The following is a 27,393-nucleotide window of genomic DNA, read 5'->3' as shown; positions in this document are numbered from 1 at the left end:
TTTTCTTCGATCTAAAAACTTTTAGCAGTATTGCAGTGCTTTGTCTAGTGTCCCACAATTAGCAGTCAATTTTCTGTTGAAGCCTTTCGTTTCCCTGGTCATCTAAGCTATACATTTTTTTTTAAATGTAGGAGTATTGCTATCTATTCAGCCATTAATAAAGCTGACTGAAGTCGTCATGAACTCCACATTATTTTTTTTAAATTAAAAAATTGTTTTAATTGAATATCCATGAGATAGACCATTACAAAGCTATTCATGATTGGGTTTCAGTCATACAATGATCCAGCACCTACCTCTCTACCAGTGTATATCTCCCACCACCAATGTCCTGTTTCCCTACCACCATCCCCCAACACCCCATCCCCCACCCCTAGCCTCCCTCTATGGGAGGCACTTTCCTTTTTGCTCTCTCTGTCTCTGTCTCTGTCTCTGTCTCTCTCTCTCTCTCTCATTTTCCTTTTGTGTATTATGGTTTGCAATACAGATACTAAGAGGTCATGGTATTTGTTCGGGGCATTCAGTATTTTTATTGGGATGGTAAGGCTAGAGTAGCTTTTTAACTGGGTGGCTGCTTTGGGGTGTGGATGTGACTTCCGAGGCTTCTGGAAGTATAGGGAGGTTGGGGGAGGTAGCTCATCCCGACCCCGAGAAAGCCTGGAGATTTCAGTCACAAAACCTGCATTCCCAAATTTTCAGTAGATTATATCTTGGTGAAGTGTATCCTGAGATGGTGGAGTCAGGCTGGGGGTTTGGCGGTGATTTTGGATTGTGGAGGCAAGTGGCTCCAGGGGCTCTGCTTGGGCGGGCCCAGGCAAACCTGCCCCACTCCGATTTATCCCGGTCAGTTCAGCCTTGAGCAGGTCTGAGATTAACTGCAGCTTTTGATTTCTTTCGAGATTTATTTATGGGTCTCTGAAATAAGGCCAATAAATGAGCTTGTATAGCTGAGTCAGAGGTGGTTTGTGGGTGTGGCTCCCACATACCTAACTTTTGGCTATTTAATTTCTTGGTAAACTTGGCCCCAAGTTGTTGGGGTCTGGCCAAAGGCATAGTGGCAGTTTTGGGGTATCAGGAAGCCTGAAGGCACCATCAGACTGCTGATGCACTCGCCCTGCAGCTACAGGTTGACCTGCTGGCGGCAACATACCCCCTGATCTATACATTTTTAAAGCAACTTTTGTTTGGTCTTTTCTCATGCTGCCTCCTTAAATGAATGGTCAAGGTTTGACCACTTGGCTTTCTAAAGTTCCGCTAAAGTTTGAGCTCTGATTCTTAAGGATTGTCCAAGTTAAGAGTGGCAGAGCAGGATCTGTTTTCTGAATTGGGCCTTGATGCAAGGTTTTGAATGATGGTGTTAATAGCGCAGGAAGAGTTCATCGTAAAGAGCGTGGCCGAGTTCATCATTATCTCTTCTGTCTAGCCTTTCATCTTCCTCTGCCTCCACTTTGCTGTTTGTTTGGTCCTATTTTCTCTCTTGTCTGGTAATTACATAAAATGAAACAAAATACAGCAAATAAAATAATTTACTGTGTTTTCTAAGGTTCAGTGTAACACAGAAAGGAAGAGGGTAGACTCTGACAAATGCAGGGCTTGAATTGGGCTCTTTCATTTAATGGCTATTTGAGCTTGTTTTCTACTTTATGCACTTTTTTTATATTTCAGTTTTCTTTTCAGTGAACTGAAATGATAGTGCCCCTCTGGTTGATGTGAAAATTAAGTAAGTTTATTCTAGTAAAGTGTCTGGCACATAGGTAATCAGCAATTGTTAGCTCCTATCCCTATTGATATGTATTATTCAATGGGATATTTTATAGGCAGTGAGAAAGAGAAAAAGCTATAGTATAATTTACAGAAAATATTGCTAACATTTTTTGTAGGTTCCCTTTTCTGTTTTTCTATTTTTGTTTTTGGTTTATGTTTTTAATGCAAAAATGAGACAATACCAAACTGTTTTGTAATTTCTGTTTGTCTTTTAGAACAGTGCGTTATGCCTTTTTTTTAGGTTTTAAGTATTTAACCTTATTTTAGCACTTATGTATATATAATCTATTTGTTCAGTTCTTTACTATTAAGTATGTTCAATATTTTCAGTTTTTCATAGTATAAACATGTAGTGAGCATTGGTTTTAGAGACAAGTAGCATATTGCACTTCACTACACAATCATTAGAGTCTATGTTAAATATATAAATGTGTATATATATATATCTTTTTTTGACAAAGTGGAAGGCAACCCTTGTGTCCATTTTTTTGGGGGGGCTATGGTGGTGAGTCTCTGAAAAAATTTTTTTTGAAAAAAACAACCATTTGTTTAAAAATTGTGTTATTACGGGGGCTGGAGCAATAGCACAGCGGGTAGGTCATTTGCCTTGCACGTGGCCAACCCGGGTTCGATTCCCAGCATCCCATATGGTCCCCTGAGCACCACCAGGAGTAATTCCTAAGTGCAGAGCCAGGAGTAACCCCTGTGCATCGCTGGGTGTGACCCAAAAGCAAAAAAAAAAAAAAAAATTGTGCTATTACTTAGAAGTAGAGTGTGATAATTATGTGGTATCATGCTACTTCAATATAATTTTTAAAAGTACATTTTTAAAAGTATATAAATGCTAAATTTATATACTTATATATATAAGAAATTGTTAGATCTGTGTCACTTTTGAGTTCATTTATGATTCTGGAATTCTACACAAACAACCTTTTGGTCCTTTTTTCCCCAAACTAGTATGTTTTTTTTTTTTTTTTCTTTTTGGGTCACACCCGGCGATACACAGGGGTTACTCCTGGCTCTGCACTCAGGAATTACTCCTGGCGGTGCTGAAGGGACCATATGGGATGCCGGGAATCGAACCCGGGTCGACCACGTGCAAAGCAAACGCCCTACCCGCTGTGCTATCACTCTAGCCCCCAAACTCGTATGTTTTTAATGGTGACATTTTTGCCAAAGCTTTTCTAGACACTCTTTATAAATTATTGTATGTTTTTTCACTTAAAAGTTCAGAATTTTTTTCTAGGGTTACCAATATTTAAATGTGAGAAAGGACATACTAAAACTATGTTCCATCTAATTTTCCTTGAACTGTAACATTGGTGTCTTTTTATAGCAGTTAGTATTAACATTGTGTGTTTGTGTGTGTACACATTATTTTAATACACTCATCTGTTGTTGGACACTTATTTTCAGATCTTTCTTTTAGTAAGTAGCATTGCAGCGAACATAGGTGTGCGCTAATTTCATCTAACAGAATTGTTTCAGACATATGTCCAGATAGATATCCCTTGACGATTTTGAATTCATAAAACTTATTTGACTGTTACTTCAATCAGTTAGTTGAAATTTTCACAGGAAAAGAATAGCTGTTTAAGGTTATGCTTATTGTCATAGTTCTTTGTCATGAATATTAATTTTTTGTTTGTTTTTTTTGCTTTTGGGGTCACACCCGGTGATGCACAGGGGTCACTCCTGGCTCTGTAGTCAGGAATTACCTTACCCCAGGTGATGAATATTAATTTTTTTTTTTAATTTTTTATTGAGTCACCATGTGGAAAGTTACAAAGTTTTCAGGTTTAAATCTCAGTTATACAATGCTCGAATACCCATCCCTTCACCAGTGCTCAGATGAATATTAATTTTTAATATTGTCTGATTGTCACAAAAATTAATTTCTATTTCTAGTCCCTTTCTGAGAGCCTGGCAAGCTACTGAGAGTATCCCACCCACACGGCAGAGCCTGGCAAGCTAGCTGTGGCATATTCGATATGCCAAAAACAGTAACAACAAGTCTTATAGTGGAGACATTACTGGTGCCCGCTTGAGCAAATGGATGAACAACGGGATGAGAGTGCTACTACTACTACTACTACAGTTGTTATTTATTTTTGTTTTTTTGAGTTACATGTATTCAACAGTGGGGATTACTTCCCGCAATTCTTGGGAGGACCATGAAGCGCTGGGTCTCAAACCCGGACCCTCCTCATGCAAAGCATGTGCTCAGTTCATTGAATTTCTAGCCCCACTGGCTCTTATTGTCAGCCAAATTACAGATAATCAAATCCAAGAAATTTCTGATAAAATCATACCACACTGTCCACTGACCTATTTATTCTCTTTCTACCCTTGCCCTAAGAATTCTGAGATGTGGTTCAAGCGTCACAGCATTGCTATTGGAGAGGTGCCAGCCTGCCGACTTGTTCACCGCAGACAGCTCACAGAGGCCAATGTAGAAGAGATATGGAAGTCCATGACGTTATCATAGTATGTGCATTTGATAGTATGAGCCTTTCCTGTGTTTTGTCCTTAATTTGCATTATCATTATTTTATGCATATTTAATTTTCTGAAGTTAAAAAGTATAAAAACTTAGTTTTGAGTTAAGTAATAAAAAAATCTTAGTTTTGAGGATTTGTACCTGTGCTCCTTAGTAAACAAAATTTAACTGGATTTGAGGGATTTTCTACTGTCATTTATTTGACATCTAAGAATAGAAGTTTATATGTTCTTAAATTTTCTGTTAACACTGAAATCTCAAACTTAATGAAATAAAGAAGAGAAAATTTCGTGTATATATATATATGTGTGTGTGTATATATATATATATATATATATATATATATATATTCTGGTCTCTGAATCACATTTGGTGGTGCTTAGGGTTTCCTGGCTCTGCTTAGAGATCACTCCTAGCAGTGCTCAGGGCACCATATGTGGTGCTGGGCATCAAAGCTGGGTCAGCTGCATGCATGCAAGAGCCTTATCTATTTCTCTAGCCTTCGTCTAGATACTTGATGTATTAAAGTTAATTAGGTAACTAAAGCTAATGTTCTTTCGTAGTATGGTTAATTCTTTTTTTCCTCATAAAGATATACTTGTAACTGGAGATAAACTAGTTCTTTTCTTTTTATAATATTGCTACTTAAGGGGCCGGAGCGATAGCACAGCGAGTAGGGCGTTTGCCTTGCACGCGGCCAACCTGGGTTCGATCCCCGGCATCCCATATGGTCCCCCAAGCACCACCAGGAGTAATTCCTGAGTGCAAAGCCAGGAGTAACCCCTGAGCATCGCTGGGTGTGACCCAAAAAAAAGCAAAAAAAAAAAATATTGCTACTTAAAAAAATATTTTCTTGACATTCAAGGTGTTATTAAATTGGTAAAAATAATGTGTTCATGGCAAAAGTATATCTTTCATTTGTCTTAATATCTTCAATTTCTAGCCTTTTGTTCCACACAAAGATTGAGTCAAATGTACAAAATAATATGTTTTAAAGATTGATGATTTGGGCCGGAGCCATAGTACAGTAAGGAGGGCGTTTGCCTTGACCCTGTCAACCTGGGTTCTATTCTTAGCACCTTATAAGGTTCCCCAAACCCCTGAGTGCAGAGCCAGGAGCAAGTCTTGAGCACCACCGGGTGTGACCCCAAAACCAAACAAACAAAGCACATAGAGATTGATATTTTGCTGTGCCAGGGTTTGAATAAGTAATGTTTTTTAAAAAGGCAATAATTTACTTTTTAAAAAATCTTTTTAGTTTACAGAAAACTCTTGGCCTGGATTCCTTAGAAGAAGTTTTAGATATTAAACTTGTTAACTCCAAGTTCATCATTCATAATGTATACAGTGTGAGCAAACAGGGGGTTGTTATCCTTGATGACAAATCAAGTAAGTACACAGAAATTATTTTATTTTTGATTGATCCAGTGGGTTAGGTTTGGGTTTATCAGTTTCTGCACAGATTCATCAGCTTCTGTTGGCTCCTTTCCTAAACCCTAAATACATTTATCGTTTCATTTGATACTATATTTTCTCACTTCCTACTACTTTTAACTAATTGTTAGAGTAAGGAAAAATTATAAAAAAGATGATTATCTAGGAGTGAACACATCAGCAAAATTCATTGAGATGCTAGTTCAGTACTACCCACACTGAATAGGTCCATTTTATTCTAGGAAAACCCTGAAAAGTAAACTTAAGACCAAACTAAACCTTGAGGCAATATTTCAGTCGGGTCCTGGAGTCTCACTAATTTTAAAAGTTCGATTTGGTGTCTCTGTGTCAGATTTTCTGGGATATTTTTGCTCATGTCTTTTTGTTTTAATAAAGAACAACTCTTTTCTTTAACTTTATAATTTAATCATCATGAATCTAAAAGACACAGTTATTCATGTCAAAATTATTCAGTAAGTTTCAATCATCCAGTGTTCCAACAGCCATCCTTTCACCAGTGACCCCTTCTCTCTACCAGTGTCCCCAATTTCCCTCCCACCCATCCCACCCCACCTCTCTGGCAGGCACTTTATGTCTACTTTCTGCTTTTCGTGCCCTCCAGTGGACCAGTTCCTTCCACCAGTGTGATACTGTACCCTTCCCTGACCTGTCTCCCTCACTCCCTCTGCTCCTACTGTAAACCAGTTCTTTTGCTTGCTGTTTTTATTACCACTGGGCATTTGTACAAACAACTCTTAAATGTTGAAGTTGATTTACCTTTTTATATCTTCTCCAAACCAGTTTAAAAGTCAGGTAAAACTGTTGGGAGATAGGCAATTATACTTGTAGTGGTTCAGAATCACTGAAATGATTTAAAAAACTTTCCTCTAGAGCAGGGCTGGGACAGAATGGAATGGGCTCTTTGTTTTTCTGTTTTGTATTGTTTTTTTGTTTCTGTGTTGTCCATACCCAGCAATGCTCAGGGTTTACTCCTGGCTCTGCACTCAGGAATCACTCCTAGAGATGCTCAGGGGACCATACAGGGTGCCTAGGATTGAACCTGGGTCGGTTAGGTGGAGGGTGAGCACCCTACTTCCTGTACTATTGCTTTGGCCCCTTAAGAGGCTCTTTGAGGGGCCAGAGCGATAGTACAGTGGGTAGGGCATTTGCCTTGCATGCGGCCAGCCCAGGTTTGATCCCCATCATCCCATATGGTCCCCCATGCACCACCAGGAGTAATTCCTGAGTGCAGAGCCAGGAGTAACCCCTGAGCATTGCAGGGCGTGACCAAAAAAGAAAAAAAAAGAGGCTCCTTGATTAGTTCATCCCTCAGTTCACATCTTTGACCTTGAGACTGACTTACAGGATGGTGGTATAGAACTCGGAGGAGGGCTTTATAAATTAAATTTAGGGCTGGAGTTTTCTGGGCAGCAGACAGCTCTGTAGCAGATGGAGCTTGAGCAGTTGTGCAAAGTGGAGAGGTTTTTTCCATGCTGTGTTTTCTGATGGGAACAGAATAGGTCTTTGGGTGTTTGTTATTGTTTTGGGGTCACACCTGGCTCATTGCTCAGGAGTCACTCCTAGTGTTGCTAAGGGGTCCAGGCCATGCTATAGATTGAACCCACCTGCATGCAAGGCAGGTGTTGAGTCTTTTGAGCCATTTCCCTGCCCTTGAAGGCGTCTTTAAAACTTGGAAACACTTTCTTTTATTTAGCCTCTGAATCATGAATAGCTCACACCAGGAAACAAATATGTTTGTAATTTCATGAGTTGTCAGGTTAATATAAACATAAAAATTAAGTGACATAGAATTAGGGAAGTTTGCCTTTATAAGATACATTTAAAATACTTTCACAGTTTTTGAGTGCATCAAGCAAGCACAATACTTTTCGCTATCAGTTAAAACACCAGTTCATCTTTTATTTATTAAGTAAGCTTTTCAGAAAGATGAGAGCACTTCACAAGATTCAGGTTCATTAGATCTGACACCATTCAAGCTGCATCATCACAGTTTTATACAAAGTGGAGAAGATGAAGTGGAGGAAAGAGGGCTGGTCTTTCTCATCAGATGTTCTGTGGAAGGGGCAGAAGGGAAGAAGAGATTGTAATGTCAGTTGGTATTTTTGTAGCAATATTAAACTGCTATATTTTAAGGTGGTTCCAAAACTACTTGCCTAATTAATAGAACATTCTTAACTCTTAAAACAGTTTTAAAATTGAAACACGTAAAATGATTATTGTTTGGGACATTGGACACTGGAAAAATCTGAATTTGCTTTATTATATAGTTTAAATAGTATATAGTTTAAATAGTATAGTATTCGGTGAACTTATTTCACAAATGCATTTTTTGTTTTTGTTTTTTTCTTTTTCTACTCTTAATTCTTAATCTTTTTGTCAATTTGAACAAATCATCTTTCTTTTCACTAAAGATAGTAAAGGCACTCTTGTTCTTAGAGAAATTTGCAGACATGAAAACATTTGCCATTTTAACACTTAGTATTTTGATTATCAGACTTTTTTCGTATTACTTAGGTCAATTAGGCTTTTTTTTATTGAATCACCGTTCGATACAGTTACAAAGGTTTCATGAGTTTCAGTCATACAATGATTGAACACCCCCATCCCTCTACCAGTGCGAATTTTTCACCTCCAGTGTTCTCAGTATCCCTCTCGCCACCCCCACCCCGCCCCACCCCCTTCCTCTGTGACCAGCACCTTCCTTACTCCAGTGAGACATTTTTTTGTTTTGTATTTTGGCTCCACCTACTGGTGCTCTTAGGGGTCGATCATTTCTGCCTTTGCTGGGGGGTAGGTGGTCATGGGATTGAAGCTGGGGTTGGTGATGGGGAGGAAATGCAGAACTCCTGCATGCAGAGCATGTCCTTCAGCTCTCTGAGCCACCTCCTTATAATTAACTCCAAGACTTATTAGGCAGTTGAGTAAAATAACTTTGTTTTCTCTTTTTTTGTGCAGAAGAACTTCCTCATTGGGTATTATCAGCTATGAAGTGCTTGGCAAATTGTAAGTACTAATTATCTGTCTGTTTTATAAAATTAATCGAAATTAGTAGCCTGCATTAGAAAATTATTTGTGCTCAGTGACCTGAACATTGATTTAAAATCCATGAAAATTATTTTTTTGGAAATTGTACTGCACTTAGTGCTAAAATTATAAGTGAATGATTTGTGTTGTAAACATTTAGTTTTGAGTGTACTTTTTTTGTTTTTTGAACCACATCCAGCTGTGCTCAGAGCTTACTCTTGTTTTCTGTGCTTAGGGATCACTCTTGATGTAGTTTAGGCGACCAAGTGTAATGTTGGGGATCAAACCTGCGTTGACTGCTGGCATATACTATCTCTCAGGCCCAAATTATAAGCATTCTTTTTTTTTGTTGTTTGTTTGTTTTTAAATTTTTATTTTTTTAAAAATTTTATCACCATGTGGAAAGTTACAGAGTTCTCAGGTTTATGTCTCAGTTATACCGTATTCAAACACCATCCCTTCACCAGTGCCCATATTCCACCACCAAAATCCCCGGTATACCCCCCGCCCTCCACCCCAATTGTATAACTGATGAATTTCACTTTATTAATTATAAGCATTCTAAAGGAATTTTGTGCTTTTGTATTTTTGTGGATCACTGTCTGTACTACCTAATCTTACTGATCTATTATAAGAAAAGAAAAATTAGTAATATTGATAGTAATATTGTAATAGCTGATCTTACCATTTTATAGATTTGTATTTCTAAAGCATGTCTTTAAATTTAAAAAAAATTAAATTCTGTATTCTCTCCTTTCCCTTCTTTCTTCTTTCCTTCTTAGTTATTATGTTTTGATGAAATAATTAAAAATAAAAATTTTACGGATCTGTAAGTTGTCTAGTAATATGTGAGCTAATGATTATTTTGGTTAACAGTTTCAAGAGTAGGAAAATATTGAATATTTCAAAGAAAATAAATATTTATTTTTAATAAAACCCCCTATTGGAAGGATATGAAAGAATGGCTTTATTTTTAAAATGTAAGTCAGTTTTCATCACTGATTAAGAAATAGGTTTCAATTTAACTTTGAGCATATTTGGTGAAAACAGATATCTAATGTCAGTTTCTTTGTAACTGTTCGAGATTTGAATATCCAGTGTATACCACACATGTACAGAGATTGATTCTCAGACTAATAAGTACTCTTCTCTTTTCCCTTTTAATAGGGCCTAACTGTTCTGAGTGGAAGCAGCCTATGTACTTAGGATTTGAAAAAGATGTCTTTAAAACTATAGCAGATTACTATGGTCACTTGAAAGAGCCTTTGCTAACATTTCATCTTTTTGATGCCTTTGTCAGCGTGTTAGGTAAGCTGAATGATAATGAGCATACGTCTGCATTACTGATACTGAATCATGTCATTTTTTACTACCTGGCTGATATAATTCCACTAGCCAAAGTTTATAGCATTTTTAAATTAAAAAAGGCAAACAGTGAGATATTTGCCTAGTTGTATTACTGCTCTATAAAAGAAGAAAATTGGTTAAGCTCTACTTACTGGGAAACTGAAAACAAGGACCAAGATTTTTTTTTTCTTATCTTTTTTTGTTTGTTTGTTTTTGAGCCACACTTAACCGTGCTCAGGGCTTGCTCTTAGATCTGTACTCAGGATCACTCCTGGTAGTGATGGGGGAGTGCGGGCTATATTGAGAGCTGGGATTTGGACCCAGGTTGGCCAACTGCAAGGCAAGCATCTGACCCATCTCTGGATAGAGGTTTTATTTCTTAAGAAAGAGTACTATAAAGTGTGCCTTTTTATGGAAAAAAAAAAGAATAATTATTATTGGTTGAGAAAAATGTAAGTTTGATATTTACTTACCATGAGTGAATCTACTACCATAGATTCGACTTTGTAGTTGTTGACAATAAGTTATATTTTCATTTAGAATTTGAATGAAAAAATTTTTTTAATGAAAGGGACAATTTTTTACAGGACTATTGGTTATCTGTGACAAAGAAATATTTAGTAACTTGTTCTCTAAAGCATGTTACTATTTCTTACATAGATTTGTATTTCAGATTGGAAAGTGAGATTGCCATGCAGAGGGCAAATGGTGAGGAAAGAGGTGGACTTAAAATAACTTAAGGACATTGGTGGAGGGTGTTGGTACCTTGGTGGTAGTGGTGTGCTGTAGCTGTACGTCAAAACCATAACCATTAACACGATTACAGACATGCTACCTTAACTACAATAATCATAATAAATATTGACACTGTCAGGGAGTCATTGTGAAAAATATAAACATTTGCTTTAGGTCTTTCTGATATTCTTTCTTGGGAATTAGATTTTTCTGTTTTGATTGTTTAATAAACTTCCTGTTTTCTTTCAAAGGGGTTAGCTTTAAAGACCAAATCATTGTGTATCATAGTGTATTATGTAAGTTTATGGAATTAGCATACTCTAATTTTGAGAATTGTGGGTTTAACGTCTTCCTTTTCTTCCTTTTCTCCTATCCTATTTTCTTTTTTGGAATATATAAATTCTGTCATACCCCAACAAAATTAGCAGTATGTGAATAATTTACCTATTCTCATAGCATGATATTTTGGATTTTAAGATTTTGTAGGTTTTCTGTTTAGAACCAAAATAGCAATTGTAAATTAGATAGATAACCATGTTTTCAGAGAGACCATCTTCGAGAACAGATGAAGGGATTAACCATATTATCACTGGGTCTTGGTATTTTGTTTTCACGGAAGGAGGATTGGAACCTTGTGAACAATAGCATGCCTTCTGAGGACTGCTTGTTTAATATGTATGTGGTCTAATGGAGCAAATTGACAGTGTAACTACTTACTATCTTTGTGCCACTGGTTAAGAAAGAATTCTAAAGACTGGATTTAAAACATCACCTACTGGTGCCAGGGATGTGGTTCAAGTGGCAGTGTTTAAGTTCTGGGTTCAATCCCTAATACCACATGACCCCCTGAGCACCGGTAGGTGTGGCCTCCACTAGTGTAGAAAAACAGAATGAAGTATAGTTGTTCTAAGTTTACAGTTTCAAAATATTCTACAGTAAAACAACCTGATTTAGAAACATAGAACTTGGGGGCTTAAAAATATTTTATACAATAAGTTATATTTATGACATGACAGGTTTATTATCTCCCAATTGTACATTTTATTTTATTTTATTCCCACTTTATTTAAACACCATCGCTTACAAAGTTGCTCATGATGCTTGTTACAGGCATCTAAAATAGTCCAACACCAGTCTCACCACCACTATCACCTTCCTTCCACCATGTCTCCATTTTCCTAACTACCCCTCAAACCTGATCCTATAGCAAGCCCACAGTAATTTATTTTATATTGCTTGTTACCATTAAGTGGCTAATGGAATAATCAAAAAATATTTCCCGAAGAAGAAAATTTGCAAAAATTGTTGTATATCACCATGGAGACATTAAGCCCTTGTCTGAGTGTTTACTAAGCTATTATTGCAAGTTAAGCCTTCTTGTTAATGTTTTTGTTAGTTGAGATTTGTTTGCTTCCGTGTTACATCCCTCCAATCTGGTGTGCTACTACTGGGGTATCAGTGTTGTAGAATTTGGAGATGTTGCTTCAGAAAACCCAGAATATTTAAATGATTTAACTGGGCTGTTAAATATTTAACTGGTCATGACTGCTGGATCTTCTGGAAGTATGGGGAGGAGGGAGAGATTGCCCATCCCTACTCCGAGAAGTCCTGGAGTTTTCAGTGTCAAAGACCTGTGTACCTGAAATTTTCGGCAGATGAGGTTCTCTGTGGTGCTCAGTGCCTGGGTGGGGTCAGTGTGGTGGGCCATCTGGAGGCATAGCAGTGGCTTTTTGGATGTGACAGTCTCGTTGTTTCTGTGAGTGCTGGCCCACAATCATTCATTTTGATCTCACCTCAGAATTAAAGCTTTTTCCAACTTGATTTTAAGAGTCAGGTATCCTCTAATATATCTACAGGAGGTTTGAGATGGGGAAGGATGGGTTGAACGGAAAGGTAATGTACTTAGGCATTAGCAAATGTTGGTTCATGCACATAGATGGTCATGATATAATGACTTTGTCTCTCACCCATTTCTATTTATATGAATACATTTGAAACAAAGTGTTGCAAGCCAGATTTTAAAAAGATTGTTAGAAACTGAAAGAAGAAAGTCACAGGATTGGAGACATAGTAGAATTCCAGTCAAGCTGATTCATTCCTTAAACTTTCAGGCTCAGTTTTGATTAAGGTGCCTGAAGATAGTGTAAGTGATTGACCTACTTTGTGTAGAAGCTAGAAATTTTACATTTTTAATGGGAATTATTTCTGGTTTATTTAATGAATATCTTTTGAAGTGAATTACTTCTAGCATGAAAGAGTACTTATTTGAGCCAAAACTGTGACCCTGAGAATAGTTGGTCATTGATACATGAAATGTGTTATCTAAGAGTTATTAAAAATGAATAAAACTTGAATTTTGGAGATGTAAGACTTATTCTTACCTCAGTTGATCTAGTTGACTCAACAGTATTTGACACCATAACTCCATAATGTTAATATTCATTTCTTAAGTGACAGTTTTTGTTAATATTTGGCTGAATCATATTTGAGGTAAATGAGAAAGGATACGGTGCACATACCTTGGATCCACTGAGCTGCAATAGCATGCAATAGTTTAGCACATTGAGAACAAGAAGGCAGATAGGAAGCACAGAAGGGCTTTGCATTCTTTGAAAAAGTTGGGTAAAAAAAGTTTTAACCAAAACTTTCAAAACTTTCAACTTTCAAAAAAGTTGAAAAAAAGCTTATGAGTGATGTAACAAGTTATAGTGTGAAGTCCCATATTGGTGGGTGGTGAACAAAATGTGGTTCATTAATACAACTAATTAACTATCAAACTTTAGGAAATGGGAGATTCATATGAGAATTGTCTTTTAGCTTCTTTAGAAAAAATGGAAAGTCTAGAAGTTCAGGGCATGAATTTTCAGTGGCACAAACTACTGGGGCAATATGAGTGCCTTCTCTAGAAAGAACAATTGTCTATCGACATGAACTCCAAATGCCAAATATCCAGTATTTTCCATTGGTCTCAGACACTGAAGTCAATTTCACTTGATTCTTTTCCCTTGTTTATTTCATTTATCTGATACTGTAAGCAACTGGCTTGATAGCTCCTGGTTTCATTTATACCTATAGCCTAGAACATGGAAACAATAACTCTCTGTTCCCTTCTTCTTACTGCTAATTAGAAAGTGCTCTTGAAATTTACAAGACTGATTGAATGCTGCATCATCTAATTTAATTGACTGAGATCTCTTCCTGTGGCTTTTAATCTAAAATTACTCATGAAGTTGGTTTACCATTCTTTTATGTCTAGTTATTCCAAGAAATCTGAACCTATGTGCCATCTTAGCCTTGCATTTAAATTATCCCCAAACTTCTTACCCTAGGGTAATTCAGTTTGTAAAAATACATTTTAAAAAATAAGACATTGTGATTTATAGAGTTATTCATAGTTGAATTTTTCGGGTATACATGTTCAGCACCAGTCCCACCACCAGTGTTAACTTCCCTCCATCAATACCCCCATGTATTCTTAAGGGAAAATCTTCCTCCTCCCACAGAGAGCGCCTAATTGGGTTGATACACTTGAACAGACAGCGGGCACTTGCTTATGTTAATCTAAAGTTCTGGCTAGTGGAGCTCTCAGAGCCCAGACCTCATGGCTGGAGCTTTTAAGATGCAGATAGGCCTAGTTAAGCATGTTGAATTACTTATACATGTAATGACTTAACTGTCAAGCATATTGGAATAAACTGGAGTTAGGTACTCCCTAAATATGGAAATTTAGGGCAATGACTAGGGGTCCTGGCTAAAGTAAATATATAAGCTGTTTACAGGGCAGGAAGAAGCTCTTTCTGTTCCTGGAGCGAGCAGATATCATTGGGCTACACTAGCACGTGACAGGGACAAATGGGGACGTTACTGGTGCCCGCTCGAGCAAATCGAAGATCAAAAGATCAATGGGATGACAAGTGATACAAGTGATACAAGTTTACAGTAGAAATAGCTACTAGAATAACTGACAAAATGTGGGGAAAAGTTTGAAATGTTTCTCTTTAGCAAACGAAATGTAAATCTAAAATGCTATTGCTAGGTAATGTTTGGCAATGAGAAAAAAGTTAAGGAATTAGAAATGAAGGCCCTGATTAAACTATTTTGGGTACCTACATGTCCTGCATGTTTTTGAACTAAGAAAGCAATGCATAGCACTCCAAGTGTCAAGGTAGAATTAAAGTAAGTTCTGCTTTGACATTTGAATAGATTGAAAAATAATGTTCCTGGGATTGTATGTCAAGAAGCATTTAAGTGTCAGTCCTTTCCCTTTGTCTTCTTTTTTATTATACCCACACCACTTCACTGATCACCCAGGGACTGAGACTTCTCAGAACGTTAATTTATGTTTATTTTGGCATCTCACTTGACAGTTCTCTGGGCCTTCTTCTAGCTTTATGCTCAGGAATTATTCCGGGAAGTGCTCAAGGATACCATATATGGTTCTGGGTATCCAACCCGGGTTGGCTGCATCCCAAGAAGTTACCTACTGTACTATCTTTCCTGACCCAAAGCTTTTCAACTCTGGGAAGATTCTCCCAGATTTTATTTCCTGATCTCAAGATCAAAGTATCTGTATGACTGCTGTCTGTGAGCTTTAGTTCAAACTCAGTAATTCTTAAGTCATAGTTTTGAAACTGTTTTGAATGTGAATTCTACGTTAGAAAGCATTTAAAGAAAAATGACATACAACATATGAGTGCATTATATGTAGTGAGAATAATGGATATCTAAAAAAATTTTTTTTGCATTCATATACCGTTGGTTTATATTATAAATGGAATTTCAGGGATTTAACTTCACATCTCTGTATGTGTATAAATTGTACCACTTCTGCTTCCAAAGTTTTAGTGCCATTCCACCACCAAAAAAGGGCACCTTTACTCATTCCTTCCATCTCTCCTAGCTTTTACTCAACTTGTAAAAAAAAAAATATAAAAAGTAACATGTAGTTATGCTAGTTTTTAACTTATTTTTGTTACTTATATTTCACATGAGCAAAGCCATCCAACACTTTTTCTATACTTCCTTATTTCACCTAGCACAATCATTTCAGGTTCATTTGTTTTGTCTCAAGAGGCACTCTTAGATCTTTTTAATGGCAGGGTAATACTCCATTGAGTATCTATTCTATAGCTTCCTTAATCCAGAAATCTGTTGATGAGCACTTAGGTTGATTCTATGGTTTGGTTATTGTGAACAGTATGAACACGGGAATTCACATAGCCTTTCAAATTAGTGTTTATATACCCTTTGGCTAAATGCCTAGGAGCAGTATTGTTAGATCATATAGATGTAGCCTCTATGAAAGATGGCATGGGTGTTCCTTAGAGAAAAAGGGATGGGGCTCAGGAAGGCTGTGTAAGTGGTGAGCATACACCTGCTTAACCAGGGGACTTTGGTTTAATGTGAAAAGAATACTATGAAAATGTAGATATATCTGTCATAGGCATGGAAAGGAGAATGGCTGCACTTACTATATATATATATATATATATATATATATCTGTGACCCCCAGTTATTGGTTTGCCTTTTTTAAAAGTTGATTTATAAGTTATCTCAATATAGTTGATTGTAAATAGCTTTTATATCATTTTAGTAAGATAAACTTTATAGATTGTGAATGTAATGGCCACATATGCTATAAGTTTTAAAAGATTAAAAGTTTCTTTTTTTCTAAATCAGGATTGTTGCAGAAAGAGAAAATGGCCATTGAAGCATTTCAGATTTGCTGCCTCCTCCTGCCTCCTGAAAACAGGAGGAAGTTGCAGCTGTTGATGAGGATGATGGCAAGGATCTGCTTAAACAAGGAGATGCCACCGCTGTGTGATGGATTTGGCACTCGAACCTTGGTAGATTGATTTCTAACATCTTACCTAGCATGTGTTCCAAAGAAAACTTCCTCTAGTCAAGTGTGCTAGCTTGGCAAACAGACGGTACAAGGCAGGGCTTCTTAAAGAATTAGGCTTGGGATCCACTCAGACATTCTTCTGCTCTAGGGCGTTAAAAGAACATAAAGAGTGAGTGGGGGAGGGCTATTGAGTGCAGAGATGGCTTCTGTGCCTTCTACTGTCAACTGGAGAAGCACAGGCTCAAGAAAGCAACAGTCATTCTTCCAGAAATAGAGCCCGAAAGCTTTTGTTTTTGTAACCAGTAGGAAAGATGTTGCCTAGATTGGAGATTATAAAAGGAAGAAGTATAATATGGAGTTGGACCAGGTGACTTGGGAGGAGGGAGAAAACTTGTACTTCTCATGTATAATCTAAGGGGTCACGAGTGAGAGTATTTCTTTCTCTGTTTTGTTTAAAAAGAGAGGCTAATTTTGAGTTCTGCTGGGTTATGGCAGAATGTAGTTTTGCGGGGGAGCGGTTTGGGCCATACCTGGGGATGTTCAAAGGCTACTCTGGGTGCTGTCCTTGGGAATTACTCATGATCATACTTGGGGGACCATAAACCTTGCTGGAGATCAAACCTGGGCCTTCTGAACCCACTCCAGAAGGTCTCTGGGTCGAGAAGTTTCTGGCCTGTCTGAAACTTTCCAGTGGTTTCTCAGCCAACAGAGACCTGAAGGGGACCAGATGGAGCCCAACTTCACCCTCCGCTCCTGGAATACTGAATGGTCACTCAAGACTTCTGTTCCCCCAGTCTCACATGGAGACTCCAATATCCCCGTGGAAGTCCTGGATTACCCCACACTGCCTCAAGAACATCCTTATGGTGTGAACCATGAAATTGACCCCAGAGAATAGCAGACGCAGTGGGGAAGCTGTATTAAAGCTCACCAAGCCCAGGCTGGGGGAGGCTGAAGGCAATAGCCCAGAAGGCTCTACTAGCCCCATCCAGCTTTAGAAGTTCTTAAGAGACTTTGGGAACACCATGGTGTGGAGGGTTAATGAATTCAAAGAGACAATGGTACAGGTATAAGAAAGTATGAGATCAGAAATGAGAAAACTACAACCATAAGTGCAGAATTAAAGAGTATGGTAGGTAAATATGGTAGGTAAATAAATAACTCAATGGAAGGCCTCGACAGCAGGGTGGCAATAGCTGAGGAAAATCTTGGTGAGCTCTAAGATGGGAAGCAGGAAACTTCTAGGAACTAACAGAAGATGGGGAAAAGTCTGAACAGAAATGAGCAGGAAAACAGATGGGTAAGATTGTGCATGACATTTCACTGACTGCCTGAACTTCACAGTCCCTAGATGAAGATTCACTAGATGGAGCCATCTCTCTGTAAACATGAATTAGTGAAAATAAAATATTATCTGCAGTATGTTGAGAAATTTAAGTCCTTTAAAAATAAATCACTAGGGGCTGGAATGATAGCACAGTGGGTAGGGTGTTTGCCTTGCACACGGATGACCCGGGTTTGATTCCCAGCATCCCATATGGTTCCCCGAGAGCCGCCAGGGGTAATTCCTGAGTACATGAGCCAGGAGTAACCCCTGTGCATCACCGGGTGTGACCCAAGAAGAGAAAAAAAAATTCACTAGGTTCCATACCTAAAGCTTTTGGGATAAAACTGCCAGCAATAAAATTATCAGGAAAAAGTGGGGAGGGGTTTGGAGTGAATGTCTATCCGAAGACTAGCACTAAACGGCATAGTTAATATGAATTCTGTAAGGTAATTGCTATAGTATACTGTCTGTTTCTGCTTACCATAAGGAAACATCACTTAATATGCTTCTTACAAGATCTTATGGTTTTGGGGTTTGTTTTGGATTTGGGAGCCACACCCAGTTATGCTCAGGGATCACTGCTTGGAGCAGGTTGGCTGCATGTAAGGCCAGTACTCTACTCGCTGTACTATCTGTCCAGACTCAGGTCTAATGGTTTTGCTAAAGTTATTGCCAAATTAACATCTGACATCTTAGATGATAAAAATGAACAAGAGGCTGGAAATAAAGAATGTTAGCCTTGCAAATATGAAATGCTGGGTTTTATCTTTAGCACTGAAAAATAAAACAACAATTGGGAAAAATATAACAGTTGGATTGTAAAGACTATGCTAACAAATTTTAGTAACAAGTCTATAATCTATTAATTGATATCATTAACACAGTAGCAAAATTTGGATGATACTAGATTGAATAACTAAAGTGCTTTGAACATAAAAGAGCTAAAGAATACAAGATGTGGTAGTAATAAGTTTTCAGAATGTATGTGTATATTTAGATATGTTTATATATATCACTATTCATAGAAGGGACTGCCATTAAAATATACTCAGGTAAGGGGCTGGAGTGATAGTACAGTGGGTAGGACATTCATTTGCCTTGTACACGGCTGACCAGAGTTCAATCCCTGGCATCCCATATCCCCCCCCCCCCCCAGCACTGCCAGAAGTAATTCCTCCTGAGTGCAGAGCCAGAAGTAACCTCTGAGCATCGTGGGGTGTTATGTAGGATTACAGGGTGACCAAAATTCACCCCCCCAGAAAAAAATTAATAACTCAGATAAGCATCTCTGCTTTGTCTCTGTGATATGAGAAGTGTATTGTCTTTATCCTGGTTGATGAGATCAGCTTTTTCTGCTTTGTTGTTGCTATTGTTTTGGGGCCACACCAGTGGTGCTCAAGGTTTACTCCTGGCTCTGTGCTCAGGAATCATTCATGGTGGGCTCAGGGGGACCCTATGAGGTGCCAGGGATTGAACTTGGGTTGGTCGTGTGCAGGGCAAGTGCCTTACCTGCTGTATTATTTCCCTTGCCTTGATAGCAATTTCTTGAAGATGACCACATGTGGCCAGGTGACAGGATATGTGGCTTAAACTGTGGGTCTTTTCTTACTTCTTACTGACTGGGCACATCTGCTTTTGCATATTATTATGCATTTATTTCAGAAGAAGAAAACGGACTTATGTGTTGTTGTTGTTTTTTAATTCCTCTCCCCTTTTTCTTTAGATGGTTCAGACTTTTTCCCGTTGCATCTTATGTTCCAAGGACGAAGTGGACTTGGATGAACTATTAGCTGCTAGATTAGTGACGTTTCTGATGGACAATTACCAGGAGATTCTCAAAGTTCCAATGGCTTTGCAGACCTCCATAGAGGAGCGTGTGGCTCATCTACGAAGAGTCCAGGTAAAGCAGGGGATATTATCACTTGTATAAAATTGCCAGTGAAAAAGTCATGTAAGCTCACTGGACCCCTTTATACTAATTGTTACATGAGGATTAAAGTGAAGTAATGTACCTAAGGGTTTGGCACATAGAAAGCACTATGTGTTTGCTGTTATCAAATATTTAGAGAATGCCTCCTTGGTTTTGTTGTATCAGTCAATGCTGCATAATTTTAATTTCAAATTTCTTAAATGAGTTTGCTCAGAATCTACATATATTTTCTGATAGAAATGATTTATGTGCAGTACACGTCTTAACACATAATAACCTTGTAATGGAGAGACTATTACTGTTTTTGCATTTTTCTTTTGAGAAAGTTAAGGCATAGAAAACTTGAATAACTTGTCCAAGACCATAGAATCAGGATTCAGATTGACATAGTCTTTCCAGAAACAGTTTTCTTAGCTGCCATATTTCTTCTCTATTGCCACAAAGCATAGAGTGGTAGAAGATGGTGATGTCTGTGTTCTTTATCCATAAAGAACAAGGCAATCCCTGGCTTCCCTCTTTTCAGGTTGTGTACCTTTGGCTATGACCCTAAATCTGTCTAGATTTTAGATTCAGGAGAGATAAGATTGCCCCTTCTGCTCTTGTTTGTTTCTTTGGGGTGATACCTGGCAGTGCTCAGGGCTTACTCCTGGGTCTGTGTCAGGGTTCTACACAGGGGACCATATGCTGTGCTGGGAATCGAGCCTGGGTTGGCCACAGATAAGACAAGTACTTTAAGCCTTATACTATTTCTGTGGCCCACCTTGATCTTTAAAGCTGTTGTGGAGAATAGAATACTATACTATAACCCTGCACACAAATGTCTGACATATGGTAGATACTCTTTGAGAGATAACTGTCATTGTTACTGATATATTAAAAATGATGCAAAGGAAATGTAATCTGTTACTATTATGAGGGCCCAAAGTGGAATTTACATTTTAACCTGAGAATGCAGAAACTTTTGGTGAAGGTACATGTGTTTGCTTGGCACCTGAATTATTAAAGCTCTTTCTACTTAAGCATTCTTTGAGGTTCTGCAGTTCAGGAGGACCAGGGAGCTTTGTATTGAGATAGATAATTATTGTTTCCAGGGTGCACTTTGAAGTTTTTTTTTAAAGAAATCAAAAGCAACAAATATTCTTAATTTCATGTTTTAAATACAATGTTTAATGTCTAGAGCTCACTGTTTTTGAATTCCTCAGAGGCCCTTTACTAGTTTTGTGGCCTTGGGTAAGCTGTTGAATGTTGCTCTGCTTCACAATCTGTCCAGATTTTTCTCCCTTTATCTGTAAAATGGGATGTTAATAGTATATACCTGCCTCCAGGGCTGTTTTTGAGGACTGAATGGCCTCAAATACATCAAGTGCTTAGGATGATGTTCCCACCTAGTGAGCATTCAGTGCGTGATGATGCTGCCATCACCAGCAGCAGCACGGCCCTGATATTCTACAATCATATTATGATTTGCAATGTAGTATTTCATGACATGAATATACCGTCACTTATTTAAAAGGATATATAAATATATATGAATATACCATCACTTACTTGTTGATTGATATTTAGGTGCTTTCCATTTTCCCGCCTTTTTTTTTGTTGTTGTTTTTTGGGTCACACCCGGCGATGCACAGGGGTTACTCCTGGCTCTGCACTCAGGAATTACCCCTGGCGGTGCTCAGGGGACCATATGGGATGCTGGGAATCGAACCTGGGTCAGCTGCATGCGAGGCAAATGCCCTACCCGCTGGGCTATCACTCCAGCCCCATTCCCACCAATTTTTTGAGAATAAGTTCATAAGAATAGCTGGCATTACATGGTCAGAGTCCATTTAAATTATGAATTTAACTCATTAAATGATGAATATATTTAAATTATTGATTGCATCTCACCTTTGAAGTGATTGTTCTTTTAACATGATTGTTTCAATTTCTATTTCCATCTGTAGATTAAGGAAATATTTGATGCTTTGTGCCTTTGTCCATTTGAGTATTGCCTTTAACTCCCAATTCTAGGTTACTTGGCTATTTTAATGGGTAAAAATGCTATTTTAGTTTAATCTCCTTTCCTTTTTGCTCCAAGCTTAGAAAAAGTAAAGAAGAAAAGGAATGCACCAAATTTCTCCAAGAAAAGTGATAGTAGTAACTGTGTTTCTTTGTATACTCACAGTTTTGTGAACAAACAGGACATATTTTTGTATTGTATTGCAGCTCATTAGACCTGTGAGCTCTTTGCTCTCAGCTGAAGATCAGAAGGATGAGCTGTAATGATTAATTCAGCTGTAGATGTATATAATCCTGTGAAGAGCCACTGTGATGGCTGTGCATAAAATCAGTAATTACTCAAGCTTTCAGTGACATTTTCCTCTCGGAAGAATGCAACAGAATTGCTGAACAGTTGTTTTAGCACTCAGCCTGTTGATCTCTGTCCTCAGACACAGGTCCCTGCCCTGCCATCCTGTCATATTTAGTCCTGTGCTTTTCTGAAAGAGAACTATGTTATTTGGACGCTTCTGCTGAATTGTTCGATAGCACTTGTAGGGCTGACTGGGAGAGGTCAGTTGAGAGGCAGGCATTGTTTTTGGTATCAGCCTTTTATGGACTTTGTAGTTTGCTTCTTGTAACTTTTACTCATAGGTACTGAGTTCTTTGCTCATGCCCTCTTTATTTTGGCATTTCCTGCCCTTTTTTGGTCCTCTTGCTTCAGATAGAAAAGGAGATATACCATGTAGGCTCACCTAACTTACTGTTCTCCTCTCTCTCTCTTACATTGTCTAACTGTTCTGGAAACTGGTATTTATAGCCATGGAATGTGCTTCACATAATAACCTTTCCTGGCAAAATACTTGGTTTTAGTTTTAACTTCTGGTTAAAAAATAAAAGAAGAAAAGAAAAATCTTAGAACCAAAGTAGTAAAGAAGGCAAAAGTATTCTGCAGAAGAATCGAAGGTGTTCTAGTTTGGGGACGAACCTCTTGTACTCTGAAATTAAATATTTTTAATGGATGCTTATGAGGTCTTGGTATCTTCTCTTATTATTCCCTTCTCCCTCTTATCCTGCTCAGTATCTGCACATTTGCTGCTTTCATGTGGTTTTTGTTTCTGGCATGTTCGGAGATGGTTCCATTATTTCTCTCTGTAATAACTGAGCTGAATGTGTGTGTTTCTCTCCAAGGGCAGTAAGGAACCTGGAAAACTCAGTGTGTGTTCACTGTTAGAACTCTGTTTGATTACTTAGTCAGCATGTTTCATTTCTCTATAAAGTTAAGATCTTATTAAAAAGAGGACATGGTTTTTTTTTTTTTTTCTTTTCTGTGGTCGCACCCGGCGATGCACAGGGGTTACTCCTGGCTCTGTGCTCAGAAATTACTCCTGGCGGTGCTCAGGGGACCATATGGGATGCTGGGAATCGAACCCGGGTCGGCCGCGTGCAAGGCAAACGCCCTACCCGCTGTGCTATTGCTCCAGCCCTGAGGACACATGGTTTTATCTTTGTTAAAATGACTTAGGCTAAAAAGATAAACATACCATATTTAAAAGTGATGTTAAATGATTTCTTTCTTTTTTTTTTTAAGAAACGCTTTTACTATTCAATATAGTTTCCCCCAAATTCAAGAATGTTATACAGGGTGCTGGAGTAATAGCACAGCGGGTAGGGCATTTGCCTTCCATGCAGCTGACCCAGGTTTGATTCCCAGTATCCCATATGGTCCCCTGAGCACCACCAGGAGTAATCCCTGAGTGCAGAGCCAGGAGTAACCTCTGTGCATCACCAGGTGTGACCCAAAAAGCAAAACAAACAAAAAAAAAACTTAAAAAAAAAGAATGTCATTATTGTTATTAGGAAATTATCTGATCTGAGCAAACTTTTATAAATCATTTTAAAATACACTCCCTCAACTCCCCTTCACTACAATTCTTTTTGCCTCAGATAAAATACCCAGGAGCTGATATGGATATCACTTTATCTGCTCCATCATTTTGCCGCCAGATTAGTCCAGAGGAATTTGAATACCAAAGAGCCTACGGCTCCCAGGAACCTCTGGCAGCCCTGTTGGAGGAAGTAATAATAGACGCCAAACTTTCCACCAAAGAGAAGAAGAAAAAACTGAAACAGGTAAAAAGGATATTCTATCGCGCCTGTGGCATTTGCCTTGCAAGCAGCTGACCTGGGTTAGTACTCTGGCACCCCATAAGATCCCTCGAGCACAACAGAAGTGACCCCTGAGTGCAGAGCCAGGAATAAGTCCCAATCACCTCTAGGTGTGGCCCCAAAACTAAACAAAAGGGATGTTCTATATAGGTCATTTTCCCCCACCCCATCCCGGTTTTTGTGTTTTTTTTTTTTTTTTTTTGTCATCTATGCGAATAGATTTTGTGTAACTCGTCTCTTTTGAGACATAGCATTCTTTAAAAAAAAATTTTAGGAGGGTAACGGGCTTCCCCAGCTGCACTCAGGAGACCCTGGGGTCCCACTGGATATCCTCAGCCAACCAGGCCATCGGTTCAGTGCATGAGCTCCAGGGCCGATGCTGCTGGGGCTCTGCCGAGCTGGGAATCCCGGGAAGACACGGGGTGTGCTGGGCACCTTCAGGGCTGCACGTGGCCGTGCTTGGGGGCTCTGGGCTGCAGCCAGCAATGCTGGAGACTTGTAGTGTTGGGAATCAAGTCTAGGTTTATTAACACACACCCCAAAATAAATAAAAGATGTGTTTAGCATGCATCCTAACTAATGTACTGTTTCTCGGCCCTGAAATAGCTTTTTTTTTAAAAAAAATTTTTTATTAGTGAATCACCGTGAGGTACAGTTACAGACTTGCAAACGTTCTTGCTTGTGTTTCAGTCATACAATGCTCAAGTACGCATCCCTCCGCCAATGCCCATTTTCCACCACTAATGATCTCAGTATCCCTCCCATCCCCCCACCTTGCCCCTCACCCCAACCCCGCCTCTGTGGCAGGGCATTCCCTTTTGTTCTCTCTCTCCTTTTGGGTGTTGTGGTTTGCTACAGAGGTATTAAGTGGCCATCATGTTTGGCTGTAATCTACTTTCAGCCTGCATCTACCATCCTGAGCGGGTCCTCCAAACACCCTTTACTTGGTGTTCCCTTCTCTATCTGAGCTGCCTTTTCCCCCAGCATGTGAGGCCGGCTTTCAAGCCATGGAGCAAACCTCCTGGTACTTATTTCTACTATTCTTGGGTGTTAGTCTCCCATTCTGTTACTTTATATTCCACAGATGAGTGCAATCTTGCTACTGACATAGCATTTTTGAAAGTGTTTATTACTTAGCTCACATGTTCAGAAGTTTTACTGAATTGCACAGTTGTGGTTAGCTTTCCAAATCTTTATATTTCACTGTAACTCTTTAACCATTATTAGTCTCTTTATTTCAGTTACCCAGTATTTGTTTCTTGTTTTGATATGTGGCCTGGTAAGATAGAGCGATTACTCCAAACTTATTTGTTTTACTTTTTACTGTGGGATCGCACTTGGCATTGCCCAGTCTAACAGTGCAGGAATCTAACCCAGTGCCTCAGATGAACAAGGCATATATACTGCCACTTAAGCCACTTCCTGGCTAAAAGAGCTCTGTTTTCGAAGACCAAATCCTGCAGACCTTGTGTCCTGATCATATTATGTATCTGTCTGTAGGTCTAGACACAGAGCTATAGTGTGTAGACTCCTAGTAATATTTTTTTCCTGGAGTAATTTTGTAGATGCCTTCAGTAGTGAGAGCAAAGGAAAATCATATCACCTCTCATAGTTTTCATCTCATATTCCAAGATGTTTCCCTCTCTTTATAGGCAAAAGAAGGTGGGGCTAAATTGGAAAAGCTTAGGATGGTGAAATATATTTGGGCTAAAATTTTCCATGTAAAAATTCAAAATCAGAGTTAATTGTGAATATTTTACAGTGAAGTCTATTTATCGTTGGCAGTAGGGGAAGCTTTAAGAAATACAACTCATAAAATGAGAATTTTATTTACATATTAGGTCACTTTAAAGATGAATTAGATTTATGTATTTAAGTAGTCTAGCAAAAGTTGGAGTGAATTTTGTTGTGACCTTTTCCCCCCTCCCCCTAGCCCCTTTTCTGGTGGATAGCAGTGAGCATTAAAACAAAAAACAAAAACGAAAGTATGGGATCAGAAACTTAAAATTAGACTGTCAGGTTTCTTTGGCTTTCATCTTTTAAAAAAAGTTTTTACTCCTATTGGATGGATGTTTTTCATTTTAGTTTCAGAAATCTTATCCTGATGTCTACAAGGAACGATTTCCCACACCAGAAAGTGAAGCACTTCTGTTTCCTGAGAAACCTAAACCGAAACCACAACTGCTAATGTGGGCACTGAAAAACCCTTTCCAGCCGTTTCAAAGAACTAGAAGTTTTCGAATGTAGTATGACAGTGTCCCTTAGAGATGTCTGTTGTCATTTTGAGTAAATGGGACTATTGTGATGGAAGAAAGAAGAGCATAAAACAGAGACTACTAAAATATAAAGTTTATTTGATTTTAAAGTGTTGAGCCATTTCAGTATTTTTTTAAAATAAAACAGTCCTATTTTTAAAGTGTATAAACCACTTACAATTGAGATATAGTGGTAATGTTAACATGTTTGTGATGGTTATGAAATTTAAGGATATTTTATTGCTTTTTGAAAAGTGATGTTTACAAAACTTTTGTGACATCCTAGTTATTGATGTCTTTGTTGTAACAAGTCTATGTAAAGTGTAGCATACAAGCTTGTTCAAGTATATAGTTGAACAAGAAAGACAGTGGGTTCTGTTACTGTGATGATATTGACTTAATAGCTAGTTGTGATTTCTCCTGTGTAAGTTCTGTTTGTCATTGTTGCACAAAAATTCTTAATGCCTTATATTATGACTGCTGTGTCTTTTATTGCAGATTTGTTGGATGCTATGACAGATTTTACTAAAGCTGGTTCTTTTGTAAGTGTGTTATATTGGTTGATGTTTACTTTTAAATGGATTTAAGTTTTATCTGCAAGCAATGGTATAATTTTAGTCTTGGACAGAGATAAGATTCTGAACCAGGTAAATTCTTTTGGTCCCTTTATAGCTATGATTCTAAGTTATATCCTTGCTGTGTCATCAAAAATGCGAATAGGTTAAATAAGACTACTTCCTTTCTAAGTATATTTCCCCCACTTCCTCATCTTTCTAAAGTAAGTGGTATGTAAATAAACATTTTTTTTAATACAATGTTACTACTGTGTTTCTTTTGTTATCTAGTTAGGCCAGTTAAAGAGAATCTTCAAATGCTAAGTAACATTATCTTGACTAGGCTCATGTGAATCATTTATATGATGATAAAAGTAGTTAACTTTGGGCTTGTGTACTGGTGTTTTTCTCTTTTGATTTGCCCGTTTGCCAGTAGGAGGGTATTTAGATTGTAGAGCCACCTGTAAGACTTCTGAGAACAATTCCAACAATTCCAAGTTAATGC

The 27,393-nt window shown here is 38.2% G+C and overlaps 1 protein-coding gene across 1 annotated transcript in view; it reads left to right on the top strand.

The window, feature by feature from the left end:
• Positions 1-27,149, top strand: part of DEPDC1B (DEP domain containing 1B) — a 67,626-nt gene extending 40,477 nt beyond the window's left edge. Inside the window, exons 4-11 of the mRNA XM_055144315.1 lie at positions 4,127-4,254; positions 5,525-5,655; positions 8,677-8,724; positions 9,913-10,053; positions 16,508-16,674; positions 19,724-19,900; positions 23,858-24,043; positions 26,165-27,149. Of these exons, the coding sequence (XP_055000290.1) occupies positions 4,127-4,254; positions 5,525-5,655; positions 8,677-8,724; positions 9,913-10,053; positions 16,508-16,674; positions 19,724-19,900; positions 23,858-24,043; positions 26,165-26,326 (1,140 nt within the window). The 3' untranslated portion in view covers positions 26,327-27,149. The remainder of the gene's footprint in view (positions 1-4,126; positions 4,255-5,524; positions 5,656-8,676; positions 8,725-9,912; positions 10,054-16,507; positions 16,675-19,723; positions 19,901-23,857; positions 24,044-26,164) is intronic.
• Positions 27,150-27,393: the final 244 nt, after the last annotated feature.

Source organism: Sorex araneus, chromosome 1 (assembly GCF_027595985.1).
Source record: "Sorex araneus isolate mSorAra2 chromosome 1, mSorAra2.pri, whole genome shotgun sequence".
Taxonomy (NCBI): Eukaryota; Metazoa; Chordata; class Mammalia; order Eulipotyphla; family Soricidae; genus Sorex; species Sorex araneus.
This window is presented reverse-complemented; position numbering and strand designations above follow the sequence as displayed.